The sequence below is a fragment of the Anas acuta genome, chromosome 9 (genome assembly GCF_963932015.1).
Source record: "Anas acuta chromosome 9, bAnaAcu1.1, whole genome shotgun sequence".
NCBI classification, from domain to species: Eukaryota; Metazoa; Chordata; class Aves; order Anseriformes; family Anatidae; genus Anas; species Anas acuta.
In genome coordinates, this window is record NC_088987.1 from 12880028 (window position 1) to 12893938 (window position 13911).

At 43.0% G+C, this 13911-nt stretch overlaps 1 protein-coding gene across 15 annotated transcripts in view; it reads left to right on the forward strand.

The window, feature by feature from the left end:
• Window positions 1–445: 445 nt before the first annotated feature.
• DLG1 (discs large MAGUK scaffold protein 1) overlaps window positions 446–13911 on the forward strand; it is a 149677-nt gene continuing 136211 nt past the window's right edge. For 13 of the 15 annotated variants that reach the window (XM_068692867.1, XM_068692869.1, XM_068692871.1 and 10 more), the window contains exons 1-2: window positions 447–826; window positions 1028–1159. In XM_068692867.1, the coding sequence (XP_068548968.1) occupies window positions 808–826; window positions 1028–1159 (151 nt within the window). In that variant the 5' untranslated portion in view covers window positions 447–807. Of the gene's footprint in view, window positions 827–1027; window positions 1160–13911 lie in introns of all 15 variants that reach the window. The other 2 variants (XM_068692873.1, XM_068692874.1) reach the window with 1 other exon arrangement.

Genomic DNA, 13911 nt, shown 5'->3' on the forward strand with positions numbered 1-13911 from the left:
TGGAGGCAGAGGAGAGGCCTCTCCCAGACGGGGTGAGGCTTGTGGCGGTGTAAATCTCCTCACAGGAGTTCAGCCACAGCCGCCCCGCGGCGGGCGCTGCCCTGAGCTCCGAGCCCTTTGTCTCAGGCGGAGTTTGAGCCCTGTCCGACCTGAGGGACGAGCCTCCGCCTGTTCGGACCCCCCCTCAGCCTCCGTGCCCCCTTTAGGGTCACCCCAATCCCCCCTCAGCCCCCTGCTGGGGGCGTCCCCTCAGCCCCTGAGGGAGCGGCGCGAGGCGGGGCGGGGCGGGGCGGGGCGCGCTCACCTTGCCTCCTCCCCCCCCGCCCAGCAAGGTACCGGCCCCGCGCCGAGCCGCGCGCTGATTGGGCGGCCGCCGGGCCCGGTCACGTGGCGGGGGGGGGGGGGCCGCGCTTCCCCCCCCCCCCCGCCCTCCCGCCTCCCCCCCCCCCCCGGGCTCCCGGCCGCCATTTTGCCTGGAAAGTTTGGAATTCCCGAGCGGGGCGAGCGGGAGCGGCCGGCGCCTGCCCTGCCCCGGTGGCACCGGCCCGGCTCGGCTCGGCTCGCTCCGTGCTGCTCCTCACCGAGGAGGCGCCGCCGCGGCGGGGAGCCCCGAGCGGAGCCGCTCTCCGGCCGGAGCAGCCGGCTCGCTGCCGTGCCCGCCCGGCGCCGTGCCCGCTCCGCCGGTGCCGCTCCCCCCTCAGGGCCCGGCCTGCAGGGGGAGCCGTGCCGCCCCCCCCCTCCCCTCCTCACACGGAGCCCCGCCGGGCTCCGAGCGTGTGAGGCGGAGCCGCGGGGCAGCGCGGCGCCATGCCCGTCAGGAAGCAAGGTGAGAGCCGCGCCGGGCTCCTCGGCTGCCCCGGGACCGGCCCCGGGACCGGACAAAGCGCGGTGGGGTGGGGGCGGCCCCGAGCTCCGCGTCCCTGCCGCGTGCGTGTGGGTGTGTGTGGGGTGTGAGGGGTGTGGGGGCATCCCCCGGGGTCCCACCCGCACCCCCGTGCTCAGCGCTGTGCCCGCTGTCCGCTTGCAGATACCCAACGAGCGCTGCGCCTGCTGGAGGAGTACCGCTCCAAGCTGAGCCAGGCGGAGGACAGGCAGCTGCGGAACTCCATCGAGCGGGTCATCAACATCTTCCAGAGCAACCTCTTCCAGGCTCTGATCGGTAAGGGCTGGGCTCGCCCCGCGGCGGGCTGCGAGCGGGCTGCCCCGGCTGTCACTGGCGGTGACCGGGGGGAAGGATTGCTGCGGCATTACGCGAGGAACCTCGTGCGTTCAGTGCGTGTTTTTGTTTGGCGGAGTAACACGTGCTATTGCCAATCAGCAGCACACTTGTTTTAGGTAACTTACTTCTTAGGAGTTCCTCGGCTGGCCCCGGGTGGCTTAACGCTGGTGTGTGCTGCAGTTTTTTCCCTCTGGAGCGTGTTATTGTGAACTGCTTCATGTAGGCTCCTTTCTCATGTGTATTTGTATCGATTCAGACAATTTCCAAGGAGTGTGTTTTTGTTGTGGGTGTGTACGTAACAGGCTAGCAAACGAGTCAGAGCGGTTTCATTCTAAAGCAGAATTCAGGCAAATCTTCGTGCTGAATGACTTCAAAAAGCTTGCAAATAGTATGTTTCAAATGTGAAGTTAAACTAAATGAGAAGAAACCCATGTTCGGGAAGGCTACAGTGATCTTTTTTTTCCAGTTGCATACTGGAGTGAAAACATTGCTGCTAATTCTTAGTTTAAAGTATTTTCAATGCTTTTTCCTTGAAAGTTTTCATGTAGATCTTGTGGAAGTACTTATATCAAGTTTTGAATTTCATGCACACCTGTTAGGAGGAGAAGAAAAAAACAAACACCTGAGCATTAATATAGCTTGCAGAATGCTGGCATGATTTTGAAACTTCTACAGGGAGCTGGTGAGGTGTCTTCTTAATTGGTTGTCGCTATTTTTATAGCAGCTAAGGAGTAAAGGATTTGTTAGTTTACCCTCAAGAGTTACTTTCTTGTTGAAGTTCTGAGTCCTTCCCTTTTAACAAAGTAACTTGCATGTGAGTTGTATTAATAATAAACATTGTAGATCATATAGGTTTCCTTAGTTACTTGGCACTTACCTGGGTTACAGTGTGTGTAGCATGTCCTAGAAGTGCGGTAGTGCTGTGGCTTCTTGGAATCTTTATAGTGGTGTAAACCTGAGGGCAGGCACAACAGAAACATGCACTGCTGCAAGCAGCATGTTTTCTTCTGGGGCATTTATTTCATCTTCAGGTGGGTTTTCCAAAGACTGAACTGATGGGAAAAGTTCAGGAAAGGCAGTTCTGAAAGTAGGTCAGTTTCAGTAGGTCAGTTGCCGGAGCTCTGTGTGTTTCTCTGCAGTACTCAGCTGATGCCAAGCAGCTCCCTAATGAAAAGTTGCACATCTCTGTGGGATATGTGTGAACAAGATTTGCTCATCAGTGGATCAGAATGTTGAAGTATCAGAAATTTAACGTACTGCAGTTACGATTTTTATTTTCACCTAGGAAATTTCACTGTTGATTGTCCCTCATTAATACTCAATGATGTACCTGTCTGTGGCATGGAATTAGCCTTTGGTATTGTAACCTGCAAGACACGGTGTCTTCTAATGTCCGCTTAAAGAACTTGATTGTCTTAATGACTCTGCACCTAGTAGCAGTTTTCCTTAATCAGGAGGCTGCCTTGTCTCTGCTGCCTTTCTCCTGCAAGAGGAGGAAACAGGGATGTGTCGATGCCTGGGTGGGCTGTATGGCCTGTTTGCTGATCTTGTCTGACGTTACGCTGCAGCCATACGATACGAGGTTTTGCCCAGTTCAGTTGATCTCTGCACACGCTTTAGGTGTCATGCTTCTTGGATGCCTTGCATTAACTTTGCATTTACTGCTTAACTGTACGGTTGGTTCTCTGAAAGGTCATAGCACAGAAGTCTGGTACCTTCCAAGCAGTTTGTGCTGTCCGCTTTAATCTTTTTCTTTTAACCTGCTTCTTTCTTTGGAAATATGTCAGAGGAGTTCTTGTTCAGGGCAGGCTGTCTGTGACTATTGGCTTTCTGGAAGCATCTTTGTATGGCATGACTACTGCATAGAGTCACGCAGAAGGGGAGCGACACCTTGGAAAAGGTGCTGTGTGGAGGACAGCTGTGTCGATTACAAAGCCCTGAAGTTTGTTCCTGCTTATCCTCTTCCCATGAAGATCTGGGAGCAGTCTGGTTAAAGTTGTATTGCAGGTTAGACTTATCTGAAATACTGCATTTTTAATTAACTCGTACCTGATTTCTTGAAGTGTGACTTTTAAAGGAGTTGGGGTGCATCCCTAACTTAAATATCCGATGCTGCTCTGACAGAAGGATCCAAGCTCAGCTATGAATTTATTTCTGAAATAGATACATTTTCTAGAAAGCATGCCGTTTCTAGTTTCTGCTCTTTTTAATAGTAAAAAAAAAAAAAAAAAAAGTAAACCACCAAAGGAAAAAAAATACAAGAAAAAACAAAGCCAGACGAACAAAATGACTTCCATCTACTTATTTTTTTTTTTGCTTTTTCTGCCAAGTTGCTGCACTACATCCAAGACCCGCCTGTCCATGATAGGTGAGAATGTTTGTGAAGGCTGCAGTCAGGATCTGCTGTCAACTTCATGCATCTTTTTTAGTGTGATTTTTAACTTGGCAATCAAATAATGTTCTTTCAAGCAAAAAATACACATGATTTTATGCACAGGAATATGTCTGTATTTTTATAGCGGGGGAAATCTGTAGCTTTTTCTTCAGGAATACTTAATATTTTGTCTATTTAGATTCACATGGATGAATTATTTTTTTTTTTGTGAATTTCAATTTGGATGCTGAAGAATACATGGTATTCTCACATTTGTTTTTTTTCCACATTATCCTTTCCTTTAATTCTTCCAACAGATTTTAGTTCAGCAATCGTACACACTTGGCCTACTTCTTAAATATAAAATTAGGCTTTAAAATGATTTGAGTTAGGATGGTGACTAACCAGTGTGAACAACCTGTGTTACAAAATTGACATTATTGCATCAGTGTATTATCTAAGTGAAATAACAAAATTGGTAACCAGATGTTAGTGACATCCTTAAAACAATCAGTGAAAAAGCCTGTCTTTGATTTTTCTGTGTTCTATAACGTGGTATTCCCATTCTACTTGGTTCCACCAGCCAAGTGTAATGATGTCTAATTCTTGGAGAAAGAGTGCTGGTTTTAAGTAAATTTCCTATTTTATGGTCTGAGTATTGTGTAGCATCTCTTCTATCATATGATTTCCTGGTTGTAGCTAAAAATAGCTTGTTATTGATACACTGATAATTGGTACGGTGAGTCAATTTATTAAATGACCAAAGAAAGATACCCACCTAAGGAGAGGTGGGATATGATTTAATTTCACTTTAGTAAAGAATTTGGCACTATTCTTAAAATAAAGGGGTAATGCTTCTGCAGATATGTTTTTTTTGGAACCTTTTAAAGAAGATACAGGTACTTGTACAGGCACAGATAAGATGTTTTCATATTTTTGAAATGAGAAGAGGAGGAACGCTTGCATGTGGAAGGCTAATGCTTCTAAGGGAGGCACTTGTGAAGCAGACTTGTGTTTATAAACAGAATCGTTTTGTGTAATCCAAGCCTGTTTGTTTTTGATCGGTTGAGTACTGCAGCTGACTGACCATATGGAAAATAGTCTTCTGAAATTAAAAATATTACTAGTTGTAGCTATAAACAAAAGTAGTTTACTACTTTCAGAAATATTCATTTCTCTCACAATAGCTAACTCCATTTGCACAGGTTTCAGGAAAAAAGAACTTTAAAATAGTCTCTGTGTACTCTGGCAGTGGAGTTGGCCGTGCTGTCTGACTTGTATTCTTTCTTACCTGTTCTATCTTATTTTAACAATTTTTTATAGCTGCACATCTGAAGACTTTTAGAATGGCAAATTTGACTGGTGGAGGCTGAATGCGGTGAATTTTGTATGTGTGACTGGCCTCATTTCTTTAACTTGGAGTCCTTTGTCTGAAGATGTGTATGAAGGTATGCTGCTTGTGTGCTGACCATTGCTTACAATAAATATCTGGCATGGGAAACTTTGAAGAAAAAAGTAGCAGTTTCTGTAATCGTCACTGAACCAAGAAACACCTTTCTCCTCCTTCCAGTGATTAAGTTTTTAGCTGTTGTCTGGATTAATGAGCATTGTGAATTGGAGAGAATATATTAAAAGTGCTGTAAATGTTTTCACACACCAGAGAAATAAGTCTTTTCTCTGGAGTTTGTGTGAAACTGCTGGTCACATTAAGGCAAACAGTTCAAGTTTATCAGCAGTCTGACTGGAGCCGAAACTTATAGAAATATAAAGCTGTTGGTAGCTTTCTCAGCTCTGTCCACATTCACTTTCTGAAGTGAGTTAAGGCAACAGCCCTAGATTTTAGGCTGTAGTGGGGTCAGCGCTCCTCAAAGTCGGGACCCTTTGGAGTGGACTGACCAAATGCCCAGCAGATGGCAGGTGACCCCATCTCTCTGAGCATCCCCGTAGACGTTCTTGCTCTTTTAGCTCCCTTTCAATTAGCTGGTGTGGAAGTACTTTCTGTACTTGATAGCTAAATTAAAGTCAAATGCAATTAAAGCAGAAGCTTTATGCCAAACTCCTGGGAAAACTTTGATATCAGCTTTTATTTCAATGATATCGTTAGTTAATAGAACATATGGCATGATGACACAGTTAACCTCTCAGATCTGCTCAGGCCTGAGAGAATTTTAGTCATGGGTATGTGTCGTTTTGTAAGACTGCTCTTTACTTAACTTGAGGGAGGAAGGCTACCTTGTGGACTACTGGATTTTATTTTTTTTTAAATGGCAACTGAGGCACTCGTACAAATTTGTTCAGACTTAGCTGACTAGTATGTATATTATCAGTCCAGAAATTCTTGACACTTAGTCAAGGATCTGGTGAGACAGTGAGTATTGCTTTTTTATTAGATGAAAATTCTGAGAGAATTACATCTTCTGTTATGTTGCATGCCATTGAAATTGTAGTTGCTAAATAGGGTATTTTTAGCTTGAAATCTTATCCGTGCTGTGTTTTTGTGACACCCCTCCCTCCCACCCCCAGACTGTAACTTCTCTAACAAAACATTGCTCTTTTTTTGAGACCACAACATTCATCAGTACAATTCTCGCAGCTGTAAGGTGTTTGTCTGCTTTTCAGCTGGGTTTCCTAAGGATCCTCTGTGAGTAGGCTTAGCGTAGTCCTATTCCTGAAACTTGTGCAAAGGTTCGTCTGTTTCAGCTGGATTTGACATAGAGTTGTCTTCCAAGGTAGTTAATTACTTGATTATTTTCATGTATTTTGCATTATCTGGATGGAAGGAGGATAAGACTGACAGTTAACTTAGTGTCCTGCTGTCTGGAGCGTTAATTCAGCTGTGAGTGTGCTACTGCCATGTAGTTTGTTGCTCCTTAAGAATGTCCCAGATTGTTGGAAGAACTTTATGTCACCCTGTTAAAGGAATGCAGTGATGAAGGAAACAGATGCTCGCTGCTCCTCCTTTTTAAAGAACTACCTATCGTTTTGTTTGTATGCATGTAACACAACTTGGTAGTGTGGCAGGTTCTGGGGTCGTCATGTAGGCATATGCTTGCTGTATTCCTGTTCTTTTGATGGTTTTAAGTGCTTTCTGTGCCGCATATTTGTGCATGTTTGTGACAGTGCAATGGCGTTAGGAGCTGCTTTTGGTGGTCTAAAATAGGACGTAAGGCTGCTGTAAGTTGAGGAGTTGCTGGTGTGCAGGCAAACAGCATTGTGGTGAGAGTACCCTTGTGGTTCTAGTGGCTGTGTTCAGTTTTCAGGAGCTGAAATTTGTCAATTACAGCATTGCTCTATTTACAGTGCTGCCATTAAAAGGAGTTATTTACAAGAAAACTCTGTCAATAAATCTGCTGTTTATCCATGAAAAGAAAGCTGAACTTTGGAATAATAGTTGTGGTTTCCAGCTTCTGGAAAAGTTTACCTGCTGTGTGGTTTGTAGTTCTTTCCTCCTGTGTTCCTACACCTCTCTTTCCTAGTTTTGATGCCTGCCTGCTGTCACGCTGCAAAGTACCCACCTTTGCTCTGGTTCTCCCTCAGGATTTGCTTCAGTGCTTGGGAGCAATGAAGAGGAAAGGGGAAAGTGCAAGAGAAAGTATTTGCTTTTAATCTTACGCTTGCTTCCATGCTGATCCCAGCAGTGAGGGCAGAACATCTCGATCAGCTCTGCAGCTGGAATGCCGTGTGCCTAGTTACTCTGAGGTTTATCCTGTGCATCTCGTGGCCTGTGTTTTGAGAGATGGTGTTTGCTTTGATGCAGGTGGAATGAATCTTCAAAGAAACTGAACTCTAACAGTGGCCGAGTTGTCTCCTTGCACAGATGGTTTCCTGAATTCTAACTAGGCCAAATTTGGAGGAATGTGAGGGGACTGCAGGAGGTGTAGGGCTGACACTAGGATAACCTTCTTAACTTCGTGTTCCTTCTCTAAATTAAGAGAAGCTGTGGAGCTCTTTGGTAAAGCTTTTACAGGGATTTAGTCATGCAGCCATGTCCTCAAAAAAGCTGAGTTATTTTGGTTTCAAGTTGCAACGGTAGTCAGTCCAGGACAGAGATGCAATAAGGAAAACTTACGGAGAAATTGTAGAAGTATTGCAGGTTTAAGTCCCATTTTCAGAATCTTGTTTTAGAATTTGGCTGCAGGAAGTGTGCAAGTATTACTTCTGGTGGAGATGGTAGTGTGTGGTGCCACCAGTGCCAGATAATTAAAGTCTACCAGCTCACAGTTAACAAAAGAGGGAAAAAAACACCCCAAAAAAGTGCTGTGCTGTCTCTTTCAAGCAGAGGGCTGTGCACCTGTATGGAAGTACAGATGTTTGAGTGGGAACTTACCCCAAAAATGGTGTGGTGTTTCTTTTTTTTTGTTTGTTTGTTTTTTTTTTGTTTCCCCTCCTCCAAACTTCATTCCTTTGGAAAGAATCCTTCTCAGTCCTGTACTGGCACTATTTAGGGGAGACCCTACAATTAATGCTTACGAGTAGCACTTGTGCTGCTGTCAGGTTTCTGTTACCTGACAGTAGTAAATATATTATCTTAAGAAAAAGGTACATTGTTATATTGGCTGCTAATAGTTTGGAACTGCAGTTGAGTTATTTGGAGAGGGTGGATAACTGGGAGTTCATATATGTATACATATACATACATACATACACACACACACACACACACACATATATATATATATACACACACATAAAATGTAATTTCTGACTTCAGTTGATGACTAAGTGTGCAGGAGGTAATATTAAATGGAAAAGAGTTTGGACAGCAGGAGGTGGTTTTGCCAACTTTGAACTGTGTGATGACAGTTTTAAATTCAGTAAGTTTTTACTGTTAAGTCTGAACATAGAGGGCAAGACCCTGTGGGATTCTGAAGGAAAATTGGAAAGAGACCATCTGAAAATAGGCTGAAGAAGCAATCAGTGAGAAGAGAGGAAAATGTGAATGAACCTTTTGGAAAATAGAAGTGGACAGGCTGGCAAAGAGTTTAACGTGTCTCTGCTGTAAAAAGCAGCCAGACAAATGAGAGTAAGCAACTAGATCTGAGGTTAGATGAGAGCAGTTTCAGCTGAGTGCAAATGAAGGTGTATCTGTGTCAGAAGTGGAAAATAATATTTCTCAGAGAGCTAGAAGTTGTGTACACAGAAAGAAGGCTTAAAGCCTTGGACACAGTCACCGAAACAAGTAGAAGGGTTGAGGAGGGTAAATTGGGTGCTGCAGCTTGTGGCAAAGGATGCAGCAGAACAGAACCCAACCCGATGTGCGTGCTGGGAATGTTGCAGTGCAACTTGGATTTTTCAAGACACCTTGATGGTGCACAGCAGTAATCAACTTCTGTTTAAAAATAAACAAACCAACCAACCCTGCAGCAGGGTTCCTCATGAGGCTGGTTTTCCCTTTCCATACTATGAATACAAACATTGCTTTCTCCTGGGGGTGGGGCTGAAGGATGAATGCACAAAGAGAATACTTAGTTGGCTCTGTTGGCTTGGCAAATGAATACGGAGCTTCTCTTCACATTTGTATTTTCTTGTTGATTGCTAATCATTCACTTTTCAGGTCTTGCATTCAAGTTTATTTGCATTAAATTGATTTTCTTAGCTTGATACAGCATGTAGAGTAACACAGGATAGTGACTTGCTTAGAGTTAGTAGGAACAGCTTTACAATTGAAAAATGGAAATCTTGAAGCATTGGTAGACTCTTCTTGCCTTCCTTACTTACTTTTTGTGTATCTATTATATAGGGCTGCTAAGGACTTGGCAGAAGCCATACATCTCAGATTGCTCTGAACTGAAATAACATGTTGACCTTTGTTTTCCTTTCTAGAAGTTTTAAGTCTTAAGTTTTAGCTGCTTCAGCTGCTTTAGCAGCAGGAAGCCCTAAGTAAGAAAGACTCTTTCTTTCCTCCCCTCTCCTAGAAATTGAGACCCGTGTAATTTATAAAGGGGTGGCACATCCTTCCAGACAGCCTGTAGATAACCAAGCTGTTAGCAGGCTTGTTTATGAAGCTATGTGTATTGGGAAAAGTCAGGCTTTTGCATCTGCTGTAGTTGGATGAATATCTTTGATAAGAGGCAGATGTATGAGAGATGACAAAAGAGTTGTTCACGTAGATGGATCTACAGGTGAAATACTAAGCTGAAATAAGTCAACCTGTGAAAGAATTCATAAGCTCCTTGATCACTTGCAAGCCTGAGGACGCGTGGTTGCAGTCGGAGGCGTTCCTCTGAACAATGTTGGTATTAAAATGCTACGTGCTGTAAAGTCAGTATGTTGATGCAAATATACCTGGTGGTTTTTTGACTTCTTTGACGTTGGCTGAAGTTGGTTTCTTTGCCTGCTGGATGTCTGCTGGAAAGGCAGTACCTCACCAGTATCAGTGCAGAATTAACCATAGCTGAAACCCACTAACTTTGAAAACAGGTTTCACTTCAAGCCTCTTACGCTTTTATGCTGCTTCTGTGAGACTTAGGCTGAGGAGCTCATTATTAAAATGTCTATTTCGAACTGTAAGGACTTGATTTCCAAGCAGTATGATCTCGTAGGAACTCTGACTATTAACATAAGGCTGCAAGGTATTGCTCTGAGTTGAGCATCGCCCACCTGGAATGGGTGTTGACATTGTGAGGAGTTCCGTGAACGTGTCAGCTTGGTGTTCAGTAGCAGTCCAAGCCAGCTGAATGGTAGGAACATTTAGGAAAGCACTTAAGAATAAAACGGTGCTGATTATTATGACAACTGCAAAAAACCTAGTTGTGCCCAGGTCTCTCATACAGGTTATGTTTTTTTGGTCTCTTCCTTTCCTGTGGTCTCAAAAGGTCGGAGGAGAAATAGAAAAAGTTGGAGGAGGAACAACTTAGTGATGAGGTAGGAGGAGGCTCCTGCACAGAGAATGTCAGAGAAAGTAAGTTTTAGAATACTCCAGCCTAAAACTGAGCAGCATGTAGAAGGGTAATTAAAGATGCATCGTAACTGGCATTAGACAAGAACTAAGGGGCATCAAATGAAGCAGTTCATTGGGTGGGGCTAAACCCAAGAAATTCAGGGTTTTTGACACTGAGTAGACTGCTTTCTCCAGGGCTTGCTTTGAGTGCAGAAATTTAAGGAACAGGAAGCTGAACGTGTTTGCAGAAGAGAAAGCCATTGATGGGTCCTAAATATAGAGCCTCTCAGTGGCTCAAGAAATCTGCAGATGGCAAATCTTTTGAACTTACAAGTATATTTGAGGAATATTACCATGTTTGTTGAATTCATGTATTTTTATAGATACGTTTTGATCACAGTGAGCATTATGGACAAGATCCAGTGAAGCGACTTTAAGAAGCTTTCTTAAACTTGTCGGTTTTCACTGAAGTATTCTGAGAAAAATCAGTACAACTTTTTTTTCCCCCCTTTCGGGAATGTGGAAGATTGAGGGTATACTGACCCATCTCTCTGGAATAGGATAGCCTTTGGAAACAAATTACAAATTGGGAATGAATTTTGAGCTACACTAAAGAAGTTTCTTTTACTGTTAGATGCATTGGATTTTGAAATACTTTTGTTGTTATTATTTGAAGAGGGCTGAAAGTGGCTCATGAATGCTTACTTATATTACCTATATAGCTTAATTCACTCTCAAAGTTTTTGTAATGATTGAAGCAAATTCTTTTTCCTGTGTGTCATCCATGGAAGCAGTCGCGTGCAGCTCTTTTGTTGCCCCCTTGCTGTTTTTCCTGATCCTTCTCTGGTCCTCCTTGCCCTCAGGAGAAATTTAATTATATCTAGTGGGCAGGGAGATAGCAGGAAGGGATCACCACAACATCTCCAAAAGATTGTTCTGGGTTAGTGGATTAGAATGCAAAAGAGGAATCCAGTTTCTTAAAAATGTGCCAAACGAAAACAAAGATACACTTGCTAAATTCTTTGTTTGTGTGCAAAGATGTTAAATACATTAAAACAGAAAATCTCTAAATGAGGGTGCAATTATTGGCATCTCTACTTGGTGCATTAACTTGTGTGTGTCATGGTAAGCTTATAACTTTGTAGTGTATGGCATAAGGGCAACAGTTGGCTCTCCTACCTGCGTGCTGTCCAGTGCAGTCTGTTGCAGTAAACGTCCTTGTTTTAGTCCATGAAATGTTAAGCTTGTCTGGAATTTCCTGGCGTTTATTTAAGTAACACCACCTATAACCCACAAATGGCCAAGATGCTTAAAGTGTAAAAATGCAAACCCTAAAAACAGTCGATTACTGTGCTCATCAAATGACTATTTTTAATTTAAAAAGTTTTTAGTTTTTTCTTCCTTTTAAGTAGTAAATGCCAGTGAAATTTTAGCTATTCCCTTGATACCGTAACATTAAAGGTTCAATACCAGGATTTTAAAATAGAACCTGAAGAATGACATGTTAAAAAAAAAAAAAATAAATAATCCAGGGAGTTGCTTAATACTTGTTAGAAAGCCAAAAGCTCCTATCAACTGTCTTTTGTGACTGTCTGTAACATACTTAGCCAAGTCTGAAAACGAAACTGACTTTAAACTGTAAGCCACTATAATTGTGTACTTTAGCATTTGCTTCATGTTACAACCGTTCTCTGAAAGCAGTGCCCAGTCCCTTTCCAGAGAGAGCATATGACTTTTATGGGTGCAAAACAGAGACTTTACAGGTTGCAAATGCTGTACCCTGCAGGATTTCCTGAAACTCAACTGAAATACAAGCAGATTCAGAGCATAAGGGGCTTGAGAGCTTTTTTTTTTTTTTTTTTTTTTTTTTTTTTTTTAAAAAAAAACCTTTTAAGGGGTAATTTTTGAAGATTTATTACTGGATTGGTTTTGCATATGTTACTTGTGATTCCCATGCCTGTATAGTTAATACTGAGATACTGCAATCATCTCAATTCCTTTCTGGTCCTTGCTCTGGCCGATGCTGGTGAGTGTGAAGCGTTGTCTGCAGGCACGTAACTTGCAATTACATATGCTTGCTATTCCCTGTAACTGTTAAAGGAGGTATGAGGTATACTATTGATTTTACTGTGTTCTGGCTGTTTCACTGTAATTTCAGTGTAATTGCACTGTATTTTCAGTACAATTTCAAATTTCCATCAAAAGAAGAGCAGCAAACTGTTTATCCTTTTTGAACTTTTTATGACAACTTACTTATCCCAAAAGCTAACATCACTGCCAAAGTTTCCTTAAAGGGCTCATGGAGAAAATTGTAAAGGTGACTGGAAAAGATCTCGTCTGCTGCAGGAGCTTGAGCACTGAGTTCTCAGAGATACGGGGCTGGCGTCAAGTGTATAGGGATTAAATCTTACTGCAATCCAGTGTTATATATGGCTTCATTTTGAGACGTTCAGACAGTTTACTGATCTGGGATATGATTTGTGATGTTAGTTTTATTTGAGTAAGGCTAGGTGCTGCACTACCTGTACTGCTTACTTTGTTTTTTTCTAGTGTGAGCACTTTGCCAGTTGGTTGCATTCAAGCTGCAGACTGGGTTGCTTCAGTTCCCAACAAATCATTGCACGCTATCTCCATATGGGCACAAGGAAATGCACCTTAAAGGCGAAGCCAAGAATGCTAGCCTGAAGTCATAACAGCCTAATCAGAAAGCTATTATTAGTCACAGTGCTATCAGCATACTTGGTATTACATGCTGTTAATATTCACAAGCTTTCTTGTACCTGCCCCTTCCTGCAGTGCCGCTCACGTTCCCACTGCCTTAAGGCAGCTGGCTTCAGCTGCGGCACTGAATGCTGGGGGGACAGAGCAGGGAATGGGAGACTGGTGCTGCAAACCCTTCCCTGGGAGATGTGTGATCATGGCTTCTTCCTCCTTGCTGTTGTCATCTTGACGTTGCTTCTGTTTGCTAATGTACTCCACACTTTATTTATTCATTATTTTGCAGTTCTATGTTTGAATTATTTTCTTTGTGTGTGGTGTTTGACATCTTTATTCTGTTGTCCCCCAGACTTTTTTGCCCAGTTCTCAGTGTTGCTTTCTGTTGACCAGTTGGTGACTTGCTTATAGCCCTGGAGCCTCTGGTGTCATCCTGTGCCTGTATTTTCAAGGTGTGCGCTATCATCCCATGTGTCTGCTGCTTTTTTATTCTAGGGCCATAGGTAACCAACTGCCTGTAGGATAACTGCTTCTTACTGCTATTTGCTAGTAACACAAACACACATGCACGTGTGCTTATATTTATATATATATATATATAAAAATATATATATATATAAAATATATACATAAGTTGTGTGTGTACTTCTGTATGTTGTATGTACAGCTTTTACTTCGCTTCGGACACTTCTGTGATATAATACCTATTGGTTTCACATATAT